Here is a 26,865-nt window from a genome sequence, read left to right on the forward strand (position 1 = left end):
AGAAAAAACCTATGTGATAAGCCCAAATTAGAGTGTGTGGTCCAGGGGAGCACGTGCCGAGAAAAACACTAATGCTTTGCGAATTGTAGAGTTCAATACACTACTGTCAAATTACATACGGTCAAATTAGATGGGTAGACTTCCAATTCTCGAGATTTTCTATCCTCCTGTGAGAGCTTTCTCATCCTCAAGTGAGTGTTTTTCGTTTTCATCATTTCATGTTTCCTCCGGCTCTAGTTGTGGTCATGAAAATAGCAAACAATTTCAACATGAATGTGATTCTGATTTCATACCAATCTAACTCATTTTCAGTTCAATTCTTTTCATTTTGATTACGAATTAGTAAACGGACTAATAGAAAGTATCATGTCATTACTCGTACATCCAAAGTACACTTATGATTAGGGTTTAGCAAGGTTATACTAAAATTTAATGAACTTAATCAACTACACATAATCGGCATAAGCATATACCAAATGTTTGGGTTCCAAAAGCATTTTAAATGATTTCTACAAGAAGCACCAGTTATGTGATCATCCCAGGAAGCACTAAGTGTTTTTTCAGGATTTACTAACATTTTTACTATGTATTGTTTTTAAAAATATTTTCACTAAAAATGCTTTTAATCATTTTAAAAGTACATCCAAACGAACTCTAAAACTATGTGTTAGGAAAATTAAATGAACCAACACTATGTTCTCCCAAAGATGTCAAAACTCTTGGCATAAGAACTGAGGTGGCGGATAATATATTCAAATTTCATTTCCAAACAATAAAATACACTTTTGGTTTCAAATAATCAACAACCACTATAGTCTAGAGTTAGACCCTGCCACATTTCTTTAATCCTAATTGCATACATAAGAAACCGACTACTATGTTAAACTATATTTCATAAATAAGTACATTCCTAAATTTCCAATCACCCCTTAGTAGTGAAGCCATAAATCATCTGGGAGGTGAAATTTAAAATGGTAAAAGGTTCTGGAAAAATATAGATAACCAAATCCTTTTAGATAGTAACTATGTAGCATGAATAGGGATACAAATACGACGATACAACTATTTTCTAAAAATTAGGATATAAGACGGTATGGATACGTTAATAAAAATATACATTAATGTACAATAATGTTATATACATGGCTTGTCACCAACTATTCTCATTTTATATTAAAAAAAATGACAATGTTGAAGTAAAATTGAGGCTCTCCCAGACGACCATGGAGTCAACCAAGGCTCTCCCCAGCCACCTTTCCGGCAAGCTCAGCGCAGGCTGCATAACTAAATTTTTCGACAAGCTCAGACGAACTAGAGGGGCGGTTCCTCCCTTGTGCTTTCGTTGCTTTGCCACTGCCCCCACTTAATAATTCGTCTAACAATCCACTAACTTTCCAAAGTGCCTTAAAAAAAACCATCGAACTACCTTTTTGTATTACTGCTGCCATTAGTAAGCATGTCCCACATCGACCAATTAAGGTCAAAGAAGTCAGGCGGGGTGGGTATAAAAATAAACGACGATCTCTTTTTCAAGTACTTACCTGGACAGGGTCTATGGGCGATCAAGAAGGCTCATGGTCTGGGCTGGTGACCTTCATTGCACTTTGTAGGGGTGCCTGTCTATGATCTCCTCAACGCAGGAGAGTCAATGTCATAATTTGTTGCCGTGAGGGCTTGCGTTTAGGCCTGGCAAACGGGTCGTGTCTGTAGTGTTTGTGTCGTTTTCGTGTAACATCTGTTATCTTAACGGGTCGTGTCGTGTCACACCCGTTATCTTAACGGGTCCTTAATAGGTCGTGTCATTTTACCCAACGGGTAAAGTGATCCGACCCGTTATGACCCGTTATCTTAACGGGTCCTTAACAGGTCGTGTCACTTTACCCAACGGGTAAAGTGATCCGACCCGTTATGACCCGTTATCTTAACGGGTCCTTAACAGGTCGTGTCACTTTACCCAACGGGTAAAGTGACCCGACCCGTTATGACCCGTTAAGAAAAAAATATATTTTTTTACAATTTGCACATACCACACATTGCGACATAAATATTACTTGAAAACATTAAAACATTTCTCGTTCAAGTACAATATCTACACTCGAAAATGAAAGCCTAATAAAAAAAATAATACATACACTACTAATCTATTACAAATATTAAATGTATATAATTATTAATATTATAGTTGATTCATACTTTTATTAAGTATATAAATTCCACTTGTGTAAATATTTTAAATTGAAGATCGAATTCATTCATTGTATTCATATAGGGTCAAGGAGTGTAGTTATAAAAAATCATCAAAATCGGAGTTAAAATAACCGTTAAATCGTGATTTTTCATTTATAACCGTTGAAAAGCTTTGTCCCGTTACTTGATCTTTGAATGTTTTTTTTTTGTGATTTTTTGCTGATGTGATCTCCAAGCATATACAAACAATTTTGACGGTTTGGATCGTTGAAATTAGTTTTGGAGAATTCGTAAAACGATAGATTGACTAACACTTAGAGTTTATTTATACTTTTATTAAATATAACATAAGATTTTGTGGTATCCACTTGTGTAAATATTTTAAATTGAAGATCGAATTCATTCATTGTATTCATATAGGGTCAAGGAGTGTAGTTATAAAAAATCATCAAAATCGGAGTTAAAATAACCGTTAAATCGTGATTTTTCGTTTATAACCGTTGAAAAGCTTTGTCCCCTTACTTGATCTCTGAATGTTTTTTTTTTGTGATTTTTTGCTGATGTGATCTCCAAGCATATACAAACAATTTTGACGGTTTGGATCGTTGAAATTAGTTTTGGAGAATTCGTAAAACGATAGATTGACTAACACTTAGAGTTTATTTATACTTTCATTAAGTATAACATAAGATTTTGTGGTATCCACTTGTGTAAATATTTTAAATTGAAGATCGAATTCATTCATTGTATTCATATAGGGTCAAGGAGTGTAGTTATAAAAAATCATCAAAATCGGAGTTAAAATAACCGTCAAAACGTGATTTTTCGTTTATAACCGTTGAAAAGCTTTGTCCCGTTACTTGATCTTTGAATGTTTTTTTTTTGTGATTTTTTGCTTATGTGATCTCCAAGCATATACAAACAATTTTGACGGTTTGGATCGTTGAAATTAGTTTTGGAGAATTCGTAAAACGATAGATTGACTAACACTTAGAGTTTATTTATACTTTTATTAAGTATAACATAAGATTTTGTGGTATCCACTTGTGTAAATATTTTAAATTGAAGATCGAATTCATTCAATGTATTCATATAGGGTCAAGGAGTGTAGTTATAAAAAATCATCAAAATCGGAGTTAAAATAACCGTTAAATCGTGATTTTTCGTTTATAACCGTTGAAAAGCTTTGTCCCGTTACTTGATCTCTGAATGTTTTTTTTTTGTGATTTTTTGCTGATGTGATCTCCAAGCATATACAAACAATTTTGACGGTTTGGATAGTTGAAATTAGTTTTGGAGAATTCGTAAAACGATAGATTGACTAACACTTAGAGTTTATTTATACTTTCATTAAGTATAACATAAGATTTTGTGGTATCCACTTGTGTAAATATTTTAAATTGAAGATCAAATTCATTCATTGTATTCATATAGGGTCAAGGAGTGTAGTTATAAAAAATCATCAAAATCGGAGTTAAAATAACCGTTAAATCGTGATTTTTCGTTTATAACCGTTGAAAAGCTTTGTCCCGTTATTTGATCTTTGAATGTTTTTTTTTTGTGATTTTTTGCTGATGTGATCTCCAAGCATATACAAACAATTTTGACGGTTTGGATCGTTGAAATTAGTTTTGGAGAATTCGTAAAACGATAGATTGACTAACACTTAGAGTTTATTTATACTTTTATTAAGTATAACATAAGATTTTGTGGTATCCACTTGTGTAAATATTTTAAATTGAAGATCGAATTCATTTATTGTATTCATATAGGATCAAGGAGTGTAGTTATAAAAAATCATCAAAATCAGAGTTAAAATAACCGTTAAATCGTGATTTTTCGTTTATAACCGTTGAAAAGCTTTGTCTCGTTACTTGATCTCTGAATGTTTATTTTTTATGATTTTTTGTTGATGTGATCTCAAAGCATATACAAACAAGTTTGACGGTTGGGATCGTTGAAATTAGTTTTAGAGAATTCGTATGCCATCAATCAAGTTCCGTGTGTGTGTGTGTGTATATATATATATATATTTATTAAGTAGATTTAAATCTATTTATTTTGTACGTATAAATTATAATTGACTGGTACACGGAATAGTACATACATCACGTGTCACGTGTGTCATTATAAAAATAGTGAGATATGTCATGACAGTCATGTGTGTGATAAAAAGTTAATAACTTAAAAAAAAAAAAAAAAAAAAAATTCTCACCACTTCTATTAATTTTCATTTTTCCCTCTTTTTTTTGTTTCCTTTTCAACTTTTTCTTATCATTTTCACTTTTCCCTCCAACATCTTTCCCTAATTCCCTCACTTTTTTGTTTTATTTTCAACTTTTCTTAACATTTTCATTTTCCCTCCATTTTTTTTTTCAAAAAGGGCGGCAAGTTGGCAAATGCATGATCATGATTCATGCATATTAAATTATTAATTAATATGCGTTATAGTTTTTATAAAATTTAATATATATATATATATATATATATATATAATTAGTATAGATAGACTTAATATTTTGGGGGTATAATTATTATAGTATATATATAATAATTATAATTATTATAAATTTTATAGTTAATTTAATATATATATATATATATTTATTATAATTTTTAGGGGTATAAAATTGTAAAATTAATGTATATAATTATTACATTATTTTTTTAGGGTTATAAAATTATAAAAATAATATTCTGCTTATCGTGTATCGTGTTTACCCACGTGTATACCCGACCCAACCCGTTATCTTAACAGGTGCTTATCGGGTTACCCGATAAGACCCGATTCGTTATCGTGTCGACCCAAACACCTGTTAATTTCGTGTCGTGTCGTGTCGGGTTATCGGGTCGTGTCAGAAATTGCCAGGCCTACTTGCGTTCGCGCAGCCCCTGAACAATCTAAAGTTTTAACTTCTTAAAATATCTATCTAACGAAGTTTCGTCCTGTATGTTTTCCTCAAATTGAATCTTCCAAATTCAGTTTTCCTTTTTAATTAAATTATAGTCGTTGTCATTGATGCCCTATATGTATATGCTAGGTGGAGATGGGATTTAGGACTTAAGTGGAAATCGGTAATTGTCATTATGGCGTTTGAAACCATTACAAATCCATGTGAACTACTTAGACCTGGTTTGGTACTGAGGTGATTCTGAAAAAAGCTGCTATAAAAAAAAGCTGGGAGTTGTTTTTGTGTTTGGTAAACACTCAGCTTCAGTTTTTTTTCACAGTTTTGGGTGAAAAAAAGCCAAAAACAAGAAGCTGCAAAACCCAGCTTTGAAAAACCGGCTTTTTTTCACATCTGTTTTACATAAAAGTTTACCAAACACTCTAATACTGCTTTTTTTTTTTCAAAAGCACTTTTACAAAAAAGTTTACCAAACACTCTGCTGCTTTATTTCACAGCTGCTTATTCTCATAGCACAGCAGAAGCAGCTTTTTTTCAAAGCACAGCAATACCAAACCAGCCCTAAGTCCACTTCGTTCTCCTAATTTTTTTAGAAGTCCTCCAAATTGTATCGGGGAGGAGATACTCACTAGACTTGTAATCAAAGTACATAAATCGCCCACAAACAAATATGTTTGTTGGCCCAGCTGCTACAATTCCAAGACGTCCATTGTCTAAGCTCGTAGATAGAGTTAGCGTAGCCAAATTCAATGGTAACCGTACCAATCAGATGTAAACCAACAAAATCAACCGCTCTTATGTTTTTTTCTTTGTAAATGCATTACGATTACTGATAATGACCTTTAAATAAAAAAGTAATCAATAACGTATATTGTTTCCTGCTTAGACTGATAAATCTCCAAGAAGAAGTCCATTGCTTAAGCTCGTAGATAAAGTTAGCTAGGCCAAATTCATTAGTGACCGTACCAATAAGAAGTAAATCAACAAAATCAACCACTGTCATGTTTCCTTATTTGTAAATACGTTACAATTATTTCTAATGGCCCAGTTGCTAAATCTCCAAGAAGAAGTCCATTGCTTAAGCTCGTAGATAGAGTTAGCTAAGTCAAATTCAATAGTGACCATACCAATCAGACATAGATTGACGAAATCAACCGCTCTCATGTTTCCTTTTGTGTAAATACGTTAAGACTACTGATAATTTTTTCTTTAAAATGATAAATGTACCCAATGGCTTTTGTATGTTTTGATTTTAATCTATGAGTTTTCCCAGTTGGTGGTAATATTGAATAATTGTCATTTTTTTTGTAATTGCAGGACTATTTCTAAACTGCGAAAGCAGATTATTTGAAGTTGAATACAAAGGAGAGAATAACAGTGATGTAGCCAAGTTAGTTCAATCCAGAACTAACACAAATCGAATAGACGATATAAGAATCGGATGTTGTAAGACAGCGCTTGAGCCTTTGTTTCCCTCGTAAGCTACCATAGCTCATTCCCCTTGAATCATATGGTACATGGATGTCTACTGATGCTATCAAGAAGATAACCATCAACCAGAATTTATTAGTTCATCGGTAAAAGGTCGTAATAATCATATACAAGGTCCCATAAATATTTTCAGTACAAACTGGGGCAAAGTTTTCGTGTTATTTGAAGGAGCTAGGAAACTAAGAAAAGGCCGATTCAGCAACACTTTCAGCAAATACTCAAGTTTTCGGCCTCATGCCTAACGGAATCAAAGAGTGCAGAAGACAGATAACGCTCTCCAAAACTGGGGAACACAGCCTGCACAAGTAACAAATAAATGGAATAAGTTCCTGGAGTGTCTGTTTGAAAGAATTGCATTTGATTAGGAATTTACAATTCCAAGTCAAGTTTAAGCGAAGAAATCGTATAAGCTAAAGGGTCAGTGCAAAATCAGACTTACAACAATGAGTTTTCCAGCATATTCCGGCCTCTTAGCCAACTTTATTGCAGCAGCGGCCGCAGCACCGGATGAAATCCCCACCTGCAATGTTAATTTGCTCTCACAATCAGCCCCGTAAATGGAAAAATGATGAATGCGTGCAACAAGAGGAGTCTCAAATTTCTCGTCTAAGAAACTAATGGAGAGTAACAAAGTCCTATCACTGACACAAAAGTGAAAGCGATGTCAACTAATTGATGCCATACCAGAAGACCTTCTTTCAGGGCAAGCTGCTTTGCGGTGTCAATTGCTTCCTCACTCGTTACCTAAAATGTTACATAAACATCAGCAGTTGTTAGTGAGAAATTCGTGCTTGTGTTAGAGTTGTTGGCACCAAAATGAAACAAGAACTTATAGAACTGGAAATGCAATAAAATTAGTTGAATGCTAACTTGAATAACTTCATCGAGCACGCTAACGTCCAGAACTGCAGGTATGATACCAGCACCGATTCCTTGGATCAGATGCTTCCCTTTGACACGAGCAAGAATATTACAAATCCACATGAGCATCAGTCGATATAGGAGGACGAAATCTCAAATACTATAGAAACTTAACCACAGATGGGCCACTTAAACGAATCAAACTATAATGTAACACTATGCAAATTGTTTAACATTCTAACGACGAAGAAACATTTCTCATATTTTGCTCTATTCTGCAAGACAAAAAGCTATCCGAAAAACCTAGCATCTTCTTCATGTTCTGTTGTAGTATGTTCTACAAGAAAAAGAATTTCACAAGCAAAGAAAGCAATAGTGCAGAGAGCCAGAGACGAGGAAAACGCCAGCATTATAGTAACTCACCAGCTTGGCCACCGTTCAGGACTGGGCTTTCGGCTGGTTCTACACCGTACACCTAGACAAAAGAAAATGCTTACTGATAACTTTTCTCCTCACATACTCGTGCAATATCCGTATATATAATGCAAACATACAAAACTCAACCTTAATCTCTGGATTCTGCTCTTTAAGGAATGTCCCTGCACCGGCAACTGTACCCCCAGTCCCTATTCCCGAAACCAGGGCATCAACCTTCCCTCCTGTGTCTCTCCATATCTCCGGGCCAGTGGTTTCATAATGAATCTACACCAACAGTCATATAACGATTCATAAACTCTCTCAACCATCTAGACATGTCACAGTTACTCCAAAAGTTACCTTTGGATTGGCAGGATTTTCAAATTGGCCAAGTATATAACCATCAGGCGTGTTACTCAATAACTCCTCGGCTTTATCAAAAGCTCCCTTAATACCCTTGGCAGGATCTGTGAGGTACACCTCAGCCCCAAAAGCTAGGAGCACAATTCTTCTCTCAATACTCATTGAAGATGGCATGGTCAGCTTAACCTTGTAGCCCCTGCTTGCTGCAATGAATGCCAATCCAATGCCGGTGTTGCCACTCGTGGCCTCAATGAGAACAGTCTTCAGTTCCCGAAGATCATGCATATTAAGAACCAAGGGAAGTTAGTTCGTTGAAACATGAAACACGCCACGCCACACCACATTCTCGATCATATAAGTGGAAACTCCCTTACATGGTCAAACTTGTTATCCTCAAAAGAACAGAAACAAAAGAGAAAATTTATGTATAGATTTTATTAGCGGAATTCTATTTGAAAATATTTTGGATACAGAGAAAAGTGATCCAGCCACAGCAGTAAGAACAATGGCGGGGTGGGGGTGGAGCGAGGCTCATTCCTTATAAGTATTAACCATATTGAACGATGATTAAACTTGTAAAATCTCCATTACATGCGGAAAAAACATCTACAGATATGGAAAAGATTAATAGCTAACCTTCCCTGGCGTAATTAGACCCTTATCCTCGGCGTCCTTGATCATACTATATGCAATCCTGCATATACAAATTTAAGACGCGTATATCAATCTTGAGTTTTGATTTGCTGTCGTACTAGGAAAACGAAAATCAATATTCCCAAGGAAAAAGTGCAAAGACTATGCCTGTCTTTTACACTTGAGCAGGGCTCCATTGACTCTAGCTTGGCAGCGATTCGTGCTACGCAACCATCCACGACATTGTTGAGATATACCAACGGGGTGTTTCCAACCAGCTGCAAGAACCAAGAGTACAACGAGAGCGCATCGTAAGCCAAATCAAAGTATAAAAACAAATTAAAGTTGAATGCTTGACTTTCATGAAGAGAAATCTTACTTCGGTGACATTGTTCTTGATTGCAAATTTGACTTCGATATTTATCTTGTGTTGCAGCAAGCTGTGAAAGAAGGGAAAACAGATTCAAACGTTCAACAAAACAAATAAATAGAGAACAAACAAAAATATCAAGTATTTAACAAGAATGTTTACACAGAAGAACACCAAAAGCTCCCAACCTAAATTTTGAAGAACCAATAATTATTAAAAAAAATCATGAAAAAAAAATCAGTTAACTACCATAAACAGAGCAAAAAGAACAGAATAATAATTCTGGAATTTGTCCAATATTTAGCAGCAGATTTTCAAGATTTCAAGCAATATATTTTTCACCCAAATGCTAATAAGCAATGAACAATTCAATTATGTCATTAAGTATTAATAAATCATGTGAAACTCGAAATAAAGGCCAACCTTATCTTTTGCAGGCAGAGATATGGAAGAAAGAAAGAAAATTATATTGTTATTTTCTGGAATTTGGTTCCTTGCACTTCCATGGCACTTCTGCGTTTATTTATATACTTATTTATTCGTTTGTTTGTTAAGTTTCAGTCAAACACGAAGGTTGTCCACGAAGGTTGTCCTTGTTCTCTTTCGATGGAACATTTCTTCCTCTGTAGGTATATTTTAATCTTGAAAGTCGCAAAGAATTTTCATTTAGGGAAAAACGAATGTGACAAGCCCAAATTAGAGTGTGTGGTCCAGGGAGCACGTGCTGACAAAAACACTAATGCTTGCAAATTGTAGAGTGTAATACACTACTGACAAAGATATATGGTACCGCTGGCTCTAGTTGTGGCCATGAAAACAGTAAACAATTTTAACATGATTTGATTTTGATTCCACATCAATCTAATTCAAATTAGATGGGTAGACTTCCAATTCTCGAGGCTTTCTCTTTTCCTGTGAGAGCTTTCCAACCGTCGAGTAAGGGTTTTTCGTTTTCATTATTCCGTGTTTCCGCCAGCTCTAGTTGTGGCCTATGAAAACAGTAAAGAAATTCAACGGGAATTTGATTCTAATTCCACACCATTCTAACTCATTTTTAGTTCAATTCCTCTCATGTTGATTATGAATTAGTAAACGGGCTATTAGAAAGTATCTCGTCATTACTCTTACATCCAAAGTGCATTTATGATTAGGTTTTAGCAAGGTTATACTAAAATTTAATGAACTTAATCAACTGCACATAATTGACATAAACATATACCAAATGCCATTAAAACTATGTGTTGGGAAAATTAAATAAACCAACACTATGTTCTCCCAAAGATGTCAAAACTCTTGACATAAGAACTGAGGTGGCGGATAAAATATTCAAATTTCATTTCCAAACAATAAAATACACTTTTGGTTTCAAATAATCAACGACCTAGTCTAGAGTTAGACCCTTCCACGTTTCTTTAATCCTAATTGCATACATAAGAAACCGACTACTATGTTAAACTACATTTCATAAATGAGTACATTCCTAAATTTCCAATCACCCCTCTTAGTGGCGAAGTCGGAAATCATCTGGGAGGCAAAATTTAAAGGGGTAAAAAGTTTTGAAAAAATAAAGACAACAAAATCCTTTTAGATAGTAACTATGTGGCATGGATAGGGACACAAATATGACGATGCAACTATTTTCTAAAAATTAGAATATAAGTCGGCATGGATACGTTAACAAAAATATGCATTAATGTACAATAATGTATATGCATTAATGTACAATAATGTTATATAAATATATATTGCAAAATGTCAAAATATACGGAAATAGATGGAAATAGATATATGCTTTGGTTCTTTTATATATCATGATTACATATATGGAAATTAGATGTTTTGGTTGTTGTATTCGTGGGACAGGTGAGGTGGGGTTTTAAGGATTTGGATCCTTTCCGGAGCTCATGAAGAGGATTCTCCTGACCAACACACGTTCGGAGAGGATTCTCCTAACCAACACAAGCTATAATTATTATAACTTTAAAGGAACCTCTTGTTTGTAGTCGTTAGATAAAAATCCAACGGCCCACATATGTTGGTCAGGAGGATCCTCTCATTGGGCTCCGGAGAGGATCCAAATCCAAGTTTTAAAAGATAAGGAAAGGGATATCAGTACATCCAGGAGGATCCTCGCCGGATCCTCTTTGTGAAGATTTGTGGATCCTCCAATCACATCCGTTCATCGTACATTATGCTGTAAAAAACCATTGTAAATTTTTTTATTTAAAATTGAATATAAACAATACCTGACAAAAACTGACCGCACGATGTGTGATAAACAGATGTGATTGGAGGATTCCCGGGATCCTCACAAAAAGAATCTGGCGAGGATCCTTTCTCTCAGTACATATCTATCCTCAAAGTTTCATTAAAATAACTATGACTTGCGATTAATTGTCCTTCTTTTATATATATATAATAAAAAATAAAAAAAAATCAACATTAAAGTAAAATCGAGGCTCTCCTAAATGACCATAGAGTCAATCGAGGCTCTCCCCATCCAACTTTCCAGCAAGCTCAGCGCAGGCTGCATAACGAAATTTTTCGGCAAGCTCAAACGAACCATAGGGGCGGTTCCTCCCTTGTGCTTTCGTTGCTTTGCCACTACCCCCACTTAATATTCATCTAACAATCCGTTAACTTTCCAAAGTACATTAAAAAAAAAGGAAAACTAAAGAAAAGGGTTTGAACTTTTTAAGTTTTAATTATAAGGACAAAATAAAAGGTAAAGTGAATAATACCATGATTCATTTTTTAGTGTAAAAATATGATTTTTCGTTAAAATAAACAGTACCGAAAGCTTTTGTGTAAAATTCTTTAAAAAAAACCTTCGAACTACTTTTTTGCATTACTGCTGCCATTATTAAGCATATCCCCCATCGACCAATTAAGGTCAAAGAAGTCAGGCGGGATGGGTATAAAAGTAAAGGACGAGCTCAGAGGAAGGTACTTACCTGGACAGGGTCTATGAGCGATCAAGAAGGCTCATGGCCTGGGCTGGTGACCTTTATTGCACTCTGAAGGGGTGCCTGCCTATGATCTCCTCAACGTAGGAGAGTCAATGTCATAATTTGTTGCCGTGGGGGCTTGCGTTCGCGCAGCCCCTGCCCAATATAAAGTTATAACTCCTTAGAATATCAATCTAACGATATTTTCCCCTTTTATATTTCCCCGAAATATTGAGTCTTAAAGTAGTTCCCTATTTAACCAAATTATATTCATTGTCTTAAAGTCTTGCTGGAAAGTTGGATGGGGAGAGCCTCGATTGGAACGCGGTAATTGTCGTTTGAAACCAGTACAAAGCAATGTGAACTACTAAAGTCCAATTCGTTCTACTAATTTTTTAAAGGTCCTCCAAATTGTATCGGGGAGGAGGTACCCACTGGACTAGAAATCAAAGTACATAAATCGCTCACAAACAAATAAGTTTGCTGGCCCAGCTGCTACAACTCCAAGACGCCCATTGCCTAAGCTCGTAGATAGAGTTAGTTATAAGCCAAATTCAATAGTAACGGTACCAATCAGACGTGAATCAACAAAATTAACCGTTTTCATGCTTTCATTCTTTGTAAATACGTTACAATTACTAATAATGGCCCATCTGTTAAATCTCCAAGAAGAAGTTCATTGCTTAAGCTCGTAGATAGAATTAGCTAAGCCAAATTCAATAGTGACCGTACCAATCAGACGTAGATCAACGAAATCAACCACTCTCATGTTTCCTTCTTTGTAAATACGTTAAGATTACTGATAATTTTTTCTATAAAATGATGAATGTACCCAATGACTTTCATATGTTTTGATTTTAATCGATGGGTTTTCCCTTCGGTGGTAATATGGAATAATTGTCATTTTTGGTAATTGCAAGACTATTTCTTTATTTGAACAATATTTTAATTAAACTAATCTAAACTGCGAAAGCGAATTGTTCGAAGTTGATTACAAATGAGAGAATAACAGTGACCTAGCCAAGTTAGTTAAATCCAGTTTAACCAAACTCTAACTATTGGTGCATGATTCTTATAACATTTGGGATGCAACATGCTAGGTTTTTTTTTTAATTAAAAACATGGGTAGAAGGGGGAGCTATCTCAGTTTAATGGTGAGACTGATCATTCTGGTTTGCAGCCTTTAGTGTTGATGCTCACGTTGATCTAATGGGTTTGATTTTGGCTAATAATAGTAAATTCTCGTTTGCAAGCTTTGGTGGCTGTGTCGATCAGTCCCACATTGATCAAGTACTGAAAGTGCAGGGAAGCGAGGGGGTATAAATAATAAAGGGACGTGCCTAACTGAACTTACATACCTGGACGGGGTCGAATGGGTGATCAAGAAGGCCCATGGCCTAGGTGGGTGACCTCCATTGCACTTTGGAGGTGCACTTGCCTAACATCTCCCTAGAGGAGACTGTACGTCGTAATTTGTGGTAGTGGGGCTGTGTACGCGCGGCCCCTCTAAAATTCTATTCTTAAATTTATATGGATATTTTCGCCGCTTAATCTGTAGAGAATAATTTACGTAAAGTGAGATGTAGGGAAAAAGGATCTAGCTGGATTTTTCATTTTAAGCGATGCGGTTAGAAATAATTTTAAAATTAAATATAATCAAAGATCATTTCAAAGTTGAAATTTTAAAATTAAATATAAATAATACTTAATCATGGTGGTAAGCTCAAAATAAAATCACGGTTAATCAATATTCTATTAACCAACATAAATCAAATTCGATCATTTTATGGCTGCATCTAACATTCTTGTTAGACTGCTTGCGTATCCTCAAACGGAATCAAGCCATTCGTAGTTCACCAACTGTAAGAGAATTTGAACAAACCCCACTTAGGTCTGTTTCAATCCATTTGCTTGTCAAATTTCCAAAATTAACAATCATGCGATATTGGAACACTTCCTTCGAAGAATTGACTCCAAATTAGTTTTTGCCGTCTAGTTTTTATTTAACGGTCACACACTTACTTAATACTCAACAAAGAATTATATATAAATAACCAAATTCCACAACGGTCTTATAATTCCTCCATCAAGTCTAACATGAATAAAATTAGCCAAAGATCACCTAAAATCCAAGGTGAGGCTCATGGCAAGCCTACTCATCAACTTAAACCAATTCTTTGCCACTTTAGTTACAAGTTTAAAAATCCACACAAATTCATCCAACTTGCACTAAGAACTTAACAAAAATTAACTCATCTATTAGAACCAAAAAGAAAATATGATAGGGTTTCTTGGGTTCTCACCTCCAAACTCCTCCAAAGTCGTTCATCAATCTGCCACTTCACTACTACTATCTTAAATCAACTTCATCACCATGAATCATATCCTGGAAGTGCATGATAAGAAGAGTATTTTTCTCTCTTGGGTCGAGACACATCTCAAGCGAGGTTGGCCAGAATTGGCGAAAAACCCACAAAAACCGTCGAAACTTCTAGGCTTCAATATATGAGCACGTGTGGTTCCAGCATATGGTTTTGGTATCAAATTGAAGAGGGCTTCGTTATGAATACATAGCCTTCGACCGTGCGTGATTTCATTGCCATATGAGAAAGTTATCATTTTTGGAGTGAAGAAGAATTGAGGGGAAGAAGAACGCAGCAGCCTCCCTGCTGCATCTGCCTCCAGGGAAAGAAAAAAGAAGAGAAGCCTTTGGCTTCCAAAATATTCCCTCCCAAAATTACCATTTTGCCCTCTAACTTTTAAAATTCGTAACTTACTCGTTCTAATTCTGAATTCACATCCATTTGTGATCACGCGTTCATTACAATAAGTATTATTTAAATAAAATATAATATTTATCACCAAGTGTCTTGAACTCGAAGGTATCACAAAAGACGAAATTACCCAACATCTTATTTGTTTTCCAACGAGTTCCACATAATCATACAAAAATGAATAACCAAATCATACATCTAAAAATACATAGGGTATTACAGTAGTGACTCCTATTCTTTGTGTGGCTATATACATAATTAATTACTGAAAGATAAAAACAAAATTTAAAAACAAAAAAACATGATTCTGACATCTCTTCTAAATGCATTCCTCTCACTAATCACTACATGAAAATACAAAATAAGTGGACATGGAGATTGCCTAAAACTCTGGTTGGGTTAAATGAATCACATATTTCTTGTATGCTTGTGTGATTTTACGTCTTAACTTTTTCAGTGCAATTATTGGCACACTCATGTGCAAACATGAATATTTAAGGAAAAATGATATCAATATTTCAATATTATGTTTGAACTGGTAAGTCTTGCACTCAATTCATCGTGTGTAGCAAAACGGATTGAGCTCTCACTCAATTTATATCCCATATTATATTTTCCATGGGGTCTCTCAGCTCGTGAAAGTTGTGTGCTTACAATCGATGTCCCACATTCATCACGGATAGGACTTATCAGGAGAGTCAAATGGAATGCGCAGGAGTCCCACATCGGCTAGAAGACGTAAGGGAACAGAGTAAGGGCTATAAAAGGGAGCGAGCAGCAGCGTTGTAACATACTTACCTGGACGGGGTCAATGAGCGATCAAGAAGGCTCATGGCCTAGGTTGGTGACCTTCATTGCACTTAGAAGGGGTGCCTGCTTAAGGTCTCCCCAAGTGGGAGAGCCTACGTCATAATTTATTGCCTTGGGGGCTTGCGTCCGCGCAGCCCCCACCCAATTCTATTTCAGAATTTCTCTTATTTCTATTCCACAGTTGAGTATTTACTTGTATTTATAGAGTATAAATGAAGGGTCACAGTGTTGATGTTTATGGATAAATTAATACGGTTATATGAAACTTAAAATTTTATTGTTTAAATGAATAACTAAACAAAATAAATAAGACGTTTTTCTTCTTCTCAGGTCATTCGTCCAATTCAAATATTCACGACCAAGTACTGAATTCTCTGTCGAATAAGCTGTAGATGATACTGAACTTCGTGAAATCGTATTGAATATTTGATACGGTTATATGAAACTTAAAATTTTATTGTTTAAATGAATAACTAAACAAAATAAATAAGACGTTTTTCTTCTTCTCAGGTCATTCGTCCAATTCAAATATTCACGACCAAGTACTGAATTCTCTGTCGAATAAGCTGTAGATGATACTGAACTTCGTGAAATCGTATTGAATATTTGATACGGTTATATGAAACTTAAAATTTTATTGTTTAAATGAATAACTAAACAAAATAAATAAGACGTTTTTCTTCTTCTCAGGTCATTCGTCCAATTCAAATATTCACGACCAAGTACTGAATTCTCTGTCGAATAAGCTCTAGATGATACTGAACTTCGTGAAATCGTATTGAATATTTGACATTGCTAATTAACAAAAAATTTCACAGGAAATTACAGTTAATAATAATTTAGTTATAAGATGTAGGGTATATCAGTCGGTTGATCCCTACAAAATTAGACAAGCAACCATGAATTCTTGAACTTGCATAGCAACTAGGGAATCTGGTGACACGAGGCATGAGTAGAACTCGTCTCTTCAAAACCTTTTTGACATTATTGAAGGCGGGGGTGGTCGTCGTTTATTTTAGTTCGGGTTGGATTTGACCAAATTGGGTTGATTGTGTTAGGGTTGGTTTCATGCGTTGGGCCTAATTTTCTTTTTTTCTTAATTTTATGTATGCATGACAATATTCAAGATCCATATTATACTAGACCTCAATCATGTAGATTTTGTGTCGTATAATTCTTACATGCTATTTAATATTAAAATTTCATCGTTCATAAAATCACAAGTACATTTTAGAGTTAATTTTATATGTTTGTCTATCAAATATAGACGTATGTTCAACAATTTTTTTATACATGGATGGGTTAATAATATTTTGACCACCTACTAAATGAGGTGGTCGGGATTTTACTCGGAAAGTCATTTTCATATGGGTTAGTAGGTTGACTCATTAAAATGCCCACTCCTAATTCAAGAACTCGATATTATGCCCACTCATATTTTGGCATATAGATCATCCTATACCCATACATAACACTAATCACTTTGATTCAATTTATAGATCGCTCATTCAGTTGATTCTAGCCAAAAGTTGAGATGTAAAACCATACTCAAGAGTTGCTAATTACGAGCTCGTTTGAATGTACTTTTAAAATGACTCAAAACGTTTTTGGTAAAAATATTTTTAGAACCAATCCTTAGTAAAAATACAAATAAATTCAGAAAAAGCACTTTAAGTGCTTTTGGAACACAAAAATATTTTCTCTAAAAGCGCTTTCAGTTATTTTAAAAGCACATCCAAACGAGTTTTACATCTAAATCACCCAATCTTGGACTTACATTTGAATCTAGAAGTGACACGACCCATACAAAAAGCAAGGTTGTTACTTGTTATATAAGCAAGGAATCGAAGTTTAGTTGCCATCATCAAACCCAAGGGGCTAGAAATTGATTAAACAACTCTACCAATTGGTACAAGCCCATGGGTATTTAGGGTAGGGTTTAGAAATTGATTAAACAAACCTTGGCCTTTATGGAAGCTCAAACAATTTATGAACTAGTTGTCGCATTAGCTCTTTTATTTGCAAAACGGGTCCCCCGTTGTATTTGCAGGCAGTCGAAAGGCGGATTTCGACGGATTCGTCATCTACAGGAGGCAAGCCTTGTTCACCAACAAAATCAGCTTGTAAGTAAAAGGCATGAAAGAGCTCCTATACTATCCCAACATTTGAATTGAAGACTTTTTATGCATGATATAAAGAACAATTTACAATATAAATAGGTTGAAGTTAAACCTATATTTGTAGTGTTTTAAAACCATGTGTTTGCCCGATTCAAATGTGAAACTTCAAGTATAACGTGGTGGAGCATTATGTTTAATTTCGCATGTATTTTGTAAGGTAAGGAAACCAACGCCAAATGTAATTTGACAGTCCCACACCGATCAGCAAGGAAAAGGAGGGGCAAGTGCGTAGTATAAAATGAGAAGAGATAGGGCCATTGAAACATACTTACCTGGACGGGGTCAATGGGCGATCTTGAATGCTCATGGCCTAGGTTGGTGGCCTACATTGCACTTAGTAGGGGTGCCTGCCTATGGTCTCCTCACTGTAGGAGAGCCAACGTCATAATTTGTTGCCGTGGGGGCCTGCGTTCGCGCGGCCCCTATCAATCTGAGTCAAGAGAAATTTATGTAGTATTAGGAAATTGACTTTGTATTTTAAAATTTGGGATCAATGAACTTGGTTTATTGTTTTTCAACCCTTCAAATTTGTTACAGAAGAATTTTTATAATTAGTAATTTTAGGAAAATTAATAAAAAGGGTTTTGAGTTTCAATCAAAATGACAAAAAAGTGTTGTAAGTGAATATTAGGAATGAATTTTTAGAGTAAAAATGTCATTTTTATTAAAAGTGAGTTTCATTAGAACTCCCTTTAATTTTTTTCTCAAAGCTATTTCACTAATTAATTTTCTTTTGAGTTTAGCATTTAACCCTAAATATGAAATTAGTGGAAGATTGTGACAAAATTGATGGTTGTGACGGTGGTTGCTCAGAACTAAATTGAAAGTTTAGGGAATTAAATCAAAAAAATTAGAGAGGGCTCAAAACTATATTGAAAGTATAGTGAATTAAGATTCTTATTTTATGGCACCCAAAACAAGTGTGCAACACCCAAGACTTTGTAAATTTTAGATGTGAAAACTAAATTTTATTTACCCAAGGATAATGACAGTAATTTGTCAAGACTACGACTGGCTTCTTTCCTTCTTTCTTTTCTTCCTTTGGGTTGGAACTTGGAGTAGGAAGCTAGCAACTTTTTACCCCTAACAAAATCAATTAAAAATTTCACCAATAATTTCTCGCGGAAAAGATCGTTTAAAGCCTATTTGGTAACTTATTTGAAATTTTTTATCATTTCTCAGGACATTTCTTGAAATCAATTTTCTTTAAGACTAAAAAACTTGATTGGTTTGCAATTTAAAATTTTTAAATCTTTATGACTAGACAAAGAGATCTAAAAAGAGAAGGTCGTAGGAGAGGGAGAAAAAGGAGAGAGAACGAAATAAAGTAAGAAATGATTGAAGGAAAGAGAAAGAAGAGAGGATCAGACTAGATAGAAAGGAAGAGAAGTGAGAGAAATAACTGAGAGAATGAAGAGAGCGGATTAGAGGTGAGACGAAAATGGTAAAAAAAAAAGGAGAGATAAAGAAGAAAAGATAGATAGATTTGGATTGAGAGGGGAGAGGGAGAGAAAAGAAATGAGTGAGTTTAAGTTTTAAAACTCACTTTTTATGTTTTTAGATTAGACTATATTTTTGAGTTAGTATTAAGTTCAGTTTTTTTAAAGTCATATCAGACAAGTTTTTAAGGCCTAAAACTTGAAAATTGCTTTTGAGTTTAAAAAGCTGGATTCAAGTAAAGTACCAAACATGCCCTTAATTATTGACTAGATTTTTACCAAGATTTGGATGAAATGTGGAGAACATAGATGGTAGGAGGGAAATTGGCTAAAAAGAAAAGTTAGAATCCTTAATTTTCTAAGCGGAAATCAAAATCTAATTACAAGTTTAGAGAGGATTCGAAAGCTAACTTTAACGTTTTTCACATATTTACAACAAAAGAATTTTAACATAATCGCTTGTAAGCATAAGTACTTTGTACAAAAGCAGTCTTAAATGAGCCTCATAGAATAAAGTGATTTATAACAGAAATACTTGGGATAGTAAAATTTGACCTCTTTTTTTTTTCACCCAATAAGATAGGAACGAACGATTTTATGAATTTTGTGATATTCGCGAAGGGGAATGATTTGTTCCCACTTTCTCACCTTCTGAACATTGTCATCTCAATCTAGCCCCTTGTTCAAATCAATAGTTAAAAAGAATGAGATATACAAAACTGAAAAAATAATGTGTAGAAATCATTTCTTATCCTCAAGTCAACCAAGATCGTTTGTCTTCTTTGAAAATAATTGCCAATAAGTCTCATTAGCACCAAAAGAAAAGCCTAAGTAGGATGTGACCACGGACCACAATAAATAATTAAATACCCATTTTTTGTTTCTTTTTTTTTTTTTTTTTTTTTGGACAGAACTTGGCTGCTGAAAAATCAGCAGTTGACCAATCCTATATGAACATGTGTTCAATCTATGATTAAAAGATCAATTACTTAGACACATGTCTATCTGTGATTGCTTAGTAGTAAGAACTGTTGCTGATTTTTCAGCAGCCAAGTTCTGTTCTATTTTTTTTTTTCCTTTTTTATTAAACTGAGTTACTAATCTGAAAAGTTTCCCTTTTAGGTTAGGAAATCCGAAATCATAGTAATCCAAGACAAATTAGGAAATCTATTTGTTTCGGGATTCCTAAGTTGAATACGACTAGGAAATTTTTTTATCCTTTCCTATATAAGAATATCAATCGGAGTGAGCGCTAATTAGAATCCAAACCCTACCAACTACGTACAATCCCAACTTCCAAAACTCCACAGCTAAGGACTAGCTTGCTCTAAGCCGATCAAGTTACTCACTCACATTCCCCCCATGAAAACCTTCCAAATTGTTTTCTCCTCCTACCACCACCGTGATTGTGAGTGTGACCGTTGGACTCGCAATGATCATTACCGTCGCCATGAGACTCACCATCATCGGGACTACCGTGATCGCCGTGATCATCGGACTGATCACCATTGCCGGTACTACTATGATCCCTGTGAGCAGAAGCGTGCGACTCACCATCACCAGGACGGCCGAATCACAAAAGTCCTGCTCGTGCCCACAAGACCAAGAAGCAAACGTAGGTACGAATGCCGCATGAAGAGAGAGTATCTCCGCTCGTATGTCAAAAACCTGGGGCTTACTCCGGCAGAGTTGCAGGAGAAGGTTCGGAAGGTGAGGGAGGCGAGGGACTACAGCTTCTTGTTGTCGGAAGAATGCAAAAATAGTGTCAATGGCGTCCAAGAAAAGAATAATGCAAGGCTTTACAGTGCGTTGACAAAATCTCTGAACCAAAATAATCCTCATCAGCTTGGTGCTGCTACCTCAAAACTTAGCAAAGTCGAGAGTGAAGAGAAGAAGCATGGCGGCAGTCCAAGAAGCTTGCTTGGATTTGTTCCTGATGACGTGGACGACGACGACGTGCCAAGTTCGAGGAAGAAAGGCTCGAAAAGGGAAGGTGGTGAATCTGCTGCGAAGAAACGAAGAACATGCAAGATTGACGGTCGTGATGATGAACAGTGAATACACATGTATTAATATTGTTCCATACTTGATTAACTTTGGGGAATTATTGAATTGATCAAGAATTAAGTGGATTTGGACACGTTTTAATTAGGTAGATTCGAGAGGACGAGAGAAATTAAGAGAGGTTTAATGATTAAATTTGACTTGGTGGTGAAGAAACTTGTATTCATGTTCTTGTTAATTCTCTTACGCATTCCACTATTCCAGTATTTTGTAATTAAATTTCAGATGTAATAACCTATTTTTCTAAGAATATATAAATTTGAGATTTTTTTTTTGGTCAAAATACGAATTTGAGTGATATTGTAGTACGTGACTTGTAGATAATGTGGAGCTTAAGTAATGAATAAATATGATAGTAATATAAGAAAATACATGGAGTACTTGGAGTTAATGAAATATTTGAAGCAAAATCGAACGCAGTGGCGTTCTAAGATTTATACATCCAACCTCACTTAATAGGATAAGATTTTATTGTTGTTCCAGTAATCTCATCTTCCTTGTAGCACACTGAAAATATTTTAAATATCACAATTTAGTATTAGGCAATTTTTTTTTATCAGATTGAAACTTATATCCTAGAATTCAGATTTGAATTTCGATTACGGGGAAGAAGATTCAAACTTTGATGCGAAAGGACGGGCACACTGCCGGCCTAACCCAACCCAACGTCTATAATTTGCTAATTTTGCTTCATTTGATGCAATCATACAACCATTTGCAAGAGAAAACTACAGAAAAGTTTCTTAAATTAATCGGCCACCCGAGTACTGTTTTCTGAATTCCATTACAACCAGCAAAGCCATCACATTATTCTTCAAAGCATTTATTGGGTCACTCATGTCAAGAAGCGAAAGCACTCAAAGCGGAAACACAGTGCAACTTGATGATCGTGCGCTCTTCCTCGCACAGCATCAAAATTTGTACAACTCCTTTTGAAGAAGCTATCAGGGCTCAAAAACCATGCTCTCAGCCTCCCGCTTCACAGATTCAAACAACACGGAGGACAGATAACGCTCTCCGAAGCTGGGGAAGACCGCCTGCAGACATTTTGGAAACGAAAAGTAGTTGGACCTATTAGTGAGTGATTCAGTCTATAAGGAACGTGTTCCTGTCAATCTGCGCAAACTACGTAGAAATTTAAGTTTGCAACCAATTCGATGAAAAACAGATCAAAGATAACTATAAAACACACTAGAACAAGTACGATAGTCCAACGTCTAACTATTGTTTGAAAATGAATAGTGAAAGGCTTTATAGTAGGCCAACACATTGTTTAAAATTTAGTGCGGTAAATAGGTAACACTTACAACAATGAGTTTTCCAGCATTCTCTGGCCTCTTTGCAATTTCGATTGCAGCTGCTGCAGCAGCACCAGATGATATCCCAACCTGCAATACAAATTAAACATAGATCAATATAGAAGATGGAACAACGGAAGCAACCGAAGTAAACCAGAACACTGAGATTGTTGTAAAATTCAGGACACTTGTAAACGGCATGCTAAAACCAAGAGATGTTCGTCTTCAAACAGTTCCTTTATGGTTGTGGACTTACCAGCAAACCTTCTGTCAATGCAAGAAGCTTAGCAGTTTCTATAGCCACTTCACTAGATACCTGCAAAACCATAGAAGGATGGATTTCAGTCTGGTTCTCCAATATAAACTTGAAGCTCGGAAGAAAGGTTTTCGATTAAATAAAACTAATGAAAAAAGTGGCACAGCATGTACCTTAGTGCTATCATCATGAGCATAATCATTGAATTCATACAATGAAATAAAAAATGTATTCGCAACCAGGATTATTCAACTCCTTCCAGAATTTTCATGAGCATACTTATTGCTTCTTTCACAAATTCATCGCGATGTTTTACCATTTTATGCAACTTCTTATATTAGCCAGAAAGTCACTTGAAAAAGACTAATTATTACAAAAAGAATAACCATAATACCGCATGTTTCAGTGAAAGAATAATGTCAAGTGGAAGATTAAAGGCTCACTTGAATAACTTCATCCATCACGTTGACATCTAAAACTCCAGGGATGAAGCCAGCACCAATTCCTTGAATCTTGTGAGGGCCTAAGATATAAGTTAACCCATCATTAAATTAAGCAAAGGACAATATGAGAAGAAAATGCGCACTTTTTCAAAGCAAAATTAAGTTTAAGAGCCTGTAGCCCAAAACAAAAGGCACAACATTTTATAATTAAACACTTTGTGATTGTGACAAGAAGGCTATCATGACTCACCGGGTTTCCCTCCTGATAAAACAGCGCTTTCAACTGGTTCTACACCATAGATCTAGACATACGAAAGGCAAGGGAGCAAGTGGGCGGTTAGAAATATGAGAAATATGACATAAGAATAATAAATATCACTTAAAAATTGAACAATTGCTACCCTCTAGATTATAATGTGCAAAGAAAGGGCCAACCTTAATGTCCGGATTCTGTTCTTTGAGGTACTTCCCAACACCTGTTATCGTACCTCCTGTCCCTATCCCGGACACAAAGGCATCAACTTTACCACCAGAGCCTTTCCAGACTTCTGGTCCAGTAGTTTCATAATGCACCTAAAGAGAATAGAAAAGACTTTTGATCAATCTATTAGGACAGAAAGTCATAAATTAACAAAAAATGATATGAACTTTCACCTTTGGGTTCGCAGGGTTTTCGAATTGCTGAAGCATATAAGCATTGGGTGTCTTTGCCACTATCTCTTCAGCCTTCTGAACAGCGCCCTTCATGCCTCTGGCTGGATCTGTGAGGACAAGTTCAGCCCCAAATCCTAGAAGAATGGTTCGTCTTTCAAGACTCATTGAAGCAGGCATGGTGATTATTAGTTTGTAACCCTTAGCGGCTGCCATAAATGCCAATCCTATGCCAGTATTGCCACTTGTAGGCTCAACCAGGACACTCTACAACATGATACAAGAAGAACTTGTCAAATCAAAAGTTTCTCATTTACCACACTAACAATAGAAACCGAATATGGAACACTACTTGGCTGTGAAAATGTAGAGAAAATCAACAATCATTATAATAGTTATTACGCACAGAGAAAGAGAGAGAGACAGGAAGAACAGCACAAGTCAAAACACAGAGGAATTTCACAAGATTGATTGATATCTAAACCAAGTTGTTGACTGAATAGTGGACTTCATAGGAACCGACTGTATGCAGAAAAGGTCTTAAACTATGAAATCGAATAACGATTAATAAACAGATATTTCTATAAAGGTTTCAAAGGCACCACATGGATTCAGAAAACCCATTTCACTTGTCTAGATAAGTATGAAATGAATGCTAACCTCGCCCGGCGTAATGAGACCTTTCTCCTCGGCATCTTGAATCATACTATATCCGATCCTACAATGAACAATCGAATTTATTAGAAACAAAATCATAAGTTTTCATCCAAGTCCAACTTCAGAACAATCAGACTAAAGAAAGCACATGCTTGTATATTTGTAAATCCGTGGTTCCTGTTTGGGCAGAGTGTGCAACTGATAAATATTCGGATCAGAACTAGTTAGTACCTATCTTTGACACTAGAGCATGGTTCCATCATCTCCAGCTTCGCAGCAATCTTCGCTACACAGCCATCTACCACACGGTTGAGATACACCAACGGCGTTTTACCAATCAACTGCAAACATCCACAATGAGTAAATAAATCCGAGCAGCTAAATACCAGATAATGTTCAGACACTCAAAAGATCAAAGGGTACGAAATTGAAAAGGGGTACGACTTACTTCAGTGACGTCTTTCGCAATCCCAGACTTCTCCTCCACCATTTTTACCAGATATCTGTTCGAACAAATGAAGAGTTTGAAGACATCAACCATAACAAATACATAGAATTCAAAATCTTATTCCGCTTCAAAGGAACAAGAAGAAAAAAAAAACCAAGTTTTATTTTTCAATTAAAAAATAACAAAGGTGCAATCTTTTATGATTTTTCACTGTAAAGTTAAACACTTGAGATTCTGAGAAAGTTGATCTTTTCTTAACACTTCAAAGTTTTAGCCTTTTCATTTTCCTCCATTTTCTCAGCAACCAAGCAGGTTACGATTAACATTAAACAACCAAAAATCCCAATAACCAATTCCATAATCCATGACCATGATACAACAATCAACTGAAAAACAAAATTGGGTATTTCGATTGAAAACTAAATAAAAGCCCAACATATTAAATCATGCAAGAACAGTAACAGTGCTAAGCACTTCAGGAAATCTTTGACAGAAAGGACATGGAACAGAGGAGCTTACCAGGTTGAAAAGGCTGAGACTATGAGAGAGGACGAGCTGCAGGAAAAGTATACGTGGGGTTGCGAGAGCAAATGACAAAAGGGAGAGAGAGTTTGCGGAGATTTAAAGAAATTCCAGCTGGCCTTACGTCTGTCAGATTTATTAAAATAAAAGAAAACTAAAAGTTAAAAAAAAAATAATAATAATAATAATTTTAATTTTAATGAATTGTTTTTAGCATTCCAAAAATCTCATTCTATACTCTCTTCATAAATGTATTTTTCTTTCTAATTATAGAAAGTTTGGAGTGCCAAATGAGATTTTTGGAGTGCTAATAACAATTCCTTAATGAAAAAGGACAAATAAAGATGTAGTGAATAGTACTAGAGAAAGGTAAAAATATGATTTTTCGTTAAAAGTAAACAAGACAGGGAGTGTTTCGTTAAAACTCCCTTAAAATAATTTTCGGATTTCACTGTCATCGCCAGCTTCTTCTTTTCTTGTTGGAATAGAAAATGTACGTTAAAAAGTTTCAGATTTATTGACCAAAAAAAGAAAGAAAAACATCGTTTTTGCTAGTGTTAAATTGGAAATGCCGTTTTCTTTTTCTATTTTCTCTTATTATTTGGTGAATTTGTAATATAGAGTTCGGTTGAAAGTATTTTTTAAAGATTCGTTTGCATTTTTACTAAAGATTGGTTTTAAAAATATTTTCACAAAAAATGATTTCAGTCATTTTAAAAACAATTTTAAAAGAGCCCATATTTTATTTTATAATCAATGTGTTCAAAGGGCCAGATGCCCACTTTTAACAATAACAATAATATTCACTTGCATAATCCGACACACGTGAGATTTTATTAAAAAGCCTTGGTGTTGGGGTGAAGTTAGAGTTTTTAAACTCTTGTTTTTTCAAAGAAATGACTGAGGTGAGATTTCAACAATTTTGTCCTCTCATGTGCGTGGAATTTCTTTATCAATAATTGAGATCATGATGTACATAAAAAAAAATACTATCATATTATTTTCATGAATATTGTGGATATCCCATTTAATAATTTGGTCATGTATGCCACGAGTAGCTACAAATGATTCGTTTCCAATATAAAATGCAACATTTATATGTCACTTTGTTAATAATTGGTTAAGATAATATTGGGGATATCCC

General features: G+C 35.2%; 2 protein-coding genes and 5 non-coding genes across 7 annotated transcripts; 5 read left to right on the forward strand and 2 right to left on the reverse strand.

Moving 5' to 3' along the window:
* The first annotated feature begins 1,533 nt into the window (after positions 1-1,533).
* Positions 1,534-1,691, forward strand: LOC137724012 (U1 spliceosomal RNA). Its single transcript, XR_011067136.2, has one exon. It is a non-coding gene; the product is annotated as a U1 spliceosomal RNA (small nuclear RNA).
* A 4,951-nt stretch (positions 1,692-6,642) lies between these two features.
* Positions 6,643-9,804, reverse strand: LOC137722660 (cysteine synthase-like). Its single transcript, XM_068461711.2, has 11 exons — positions 9,655-9,804; positions 9,241-9,301; positions 9,030-9,139; positions 8,865-8,922; positions 8,226-8,489; positions 8,013-8,150; positions 7,872-7,923; positions 7,458-7,537; positions 7,272-7,331; positions 7,027-7,107; positions 6,643-6,884 (listed from the first exon to the last, which is right to left on the reverse strand). The coding sequence occupies exons 3-11, from the start codon at positions 9,056-9,058 to the stop codon at positions 6,795-6,797; spliced, it is 852 nt and encodes a 283-aa protein (XP_068317812.2). The 5' UTR covers positions 9,059-9,139; positions 9,241-9,301; positions 9,655-9,804; the 3' UTR covers positions 6,643-6,794.
* Positions 9,805-12,177: 2,373 nt separating this feature from the next.
* On the forward strand, positions 12,178-12,339 carry LOC137724010 (U1 spliceosomal RNA). The gene has a single exon (XR_011067135.2). It is a non-coding gene; the product is annotated as a U1 spliceosomal RNA (small nuclear RNA).
* Positions 12,340-13,529: 1,190 nt separating this feature from the next.
* LOC137724015 (U1 spliceosomal RNA) lies at positions 13,530-13,686 on the forward strand. The gene has a single exon (XR_011067139.2). It is a non-coding gene; the product is annotated as a U1 spliceosomal RNA (small nuclear RNA).
* A 2,057-nt stretch (positions 13,687-15,743) lies between these two features.
* LOC137724007 (U1 spliceosomal RNA) lies at positions 15,744-15,904 on the forward strand. Its single transcript, XR_011067132.2, has one exon. It is a non-coding gene; the product is annotated as a U1 spliceosomal RNA (small nuclear RNA).
* Positions 15,905-18,207: 2,303 nt separating this feature from the next.
* On the forward strand, positions 18,208-18,369 carry LOC137724008 (U1 spliceosomal RNA). The gene has a single exon (XR_011067133.2). It is a non-coding gene; the product is annotated as a U1 spliceosomal RNA (small nuclear RNA).
* A 3,806-nt stretch (positions 18,370-22,175) lies between these two features.
* On the reverse strand, positions 22,176-25,843 carry LOC137722421 (cysteine synthase). Its single transcript, XM_068461418.2, has 11 exons — positions 25,719-25,843; positions 25,200-25,254; positions 24,983-25,092; positions 24,755-24,812; positions 24,098-24,361; positions 23,879-24,016; positions 23,694-23,745; positions 23,444-23,523; positions 23,001-23,060; positions 22,754-22,834; positions 22,176-22,483 (listed from the first exon to the last, which is right to left on the reverse strand). The coding sequence occupies exons 2-11, from the start codon at positions 25,239-25,241 to the stop codon at positions 22,391-22,393; spliced, it is 978 nt and encodes a 325-aa protein (XP_068317519.1). The 5' UTR covers positions 25,242-25,254; positions 25,719-25,843; the 3' UTR covers positions 22,176-22,390.
* Between the last annotated feature and the right edge of the window lie 1,022 nt (positions 25,844-26,865).

This window comes from Pyrus communis, chromosome 4, assembly GCF_041283825.1.
Source record: "Pyrus communis isolate YQ-2024b chromosome 4, ASM4128382v1, whole genome shotgun sequence".
Lineage (NCBI taxonomy): Eukaryota > Viridiplantae > Streptophyta > Magnoliopsida > Rosales > Rosaceae > Pyrus > Pyrus communis.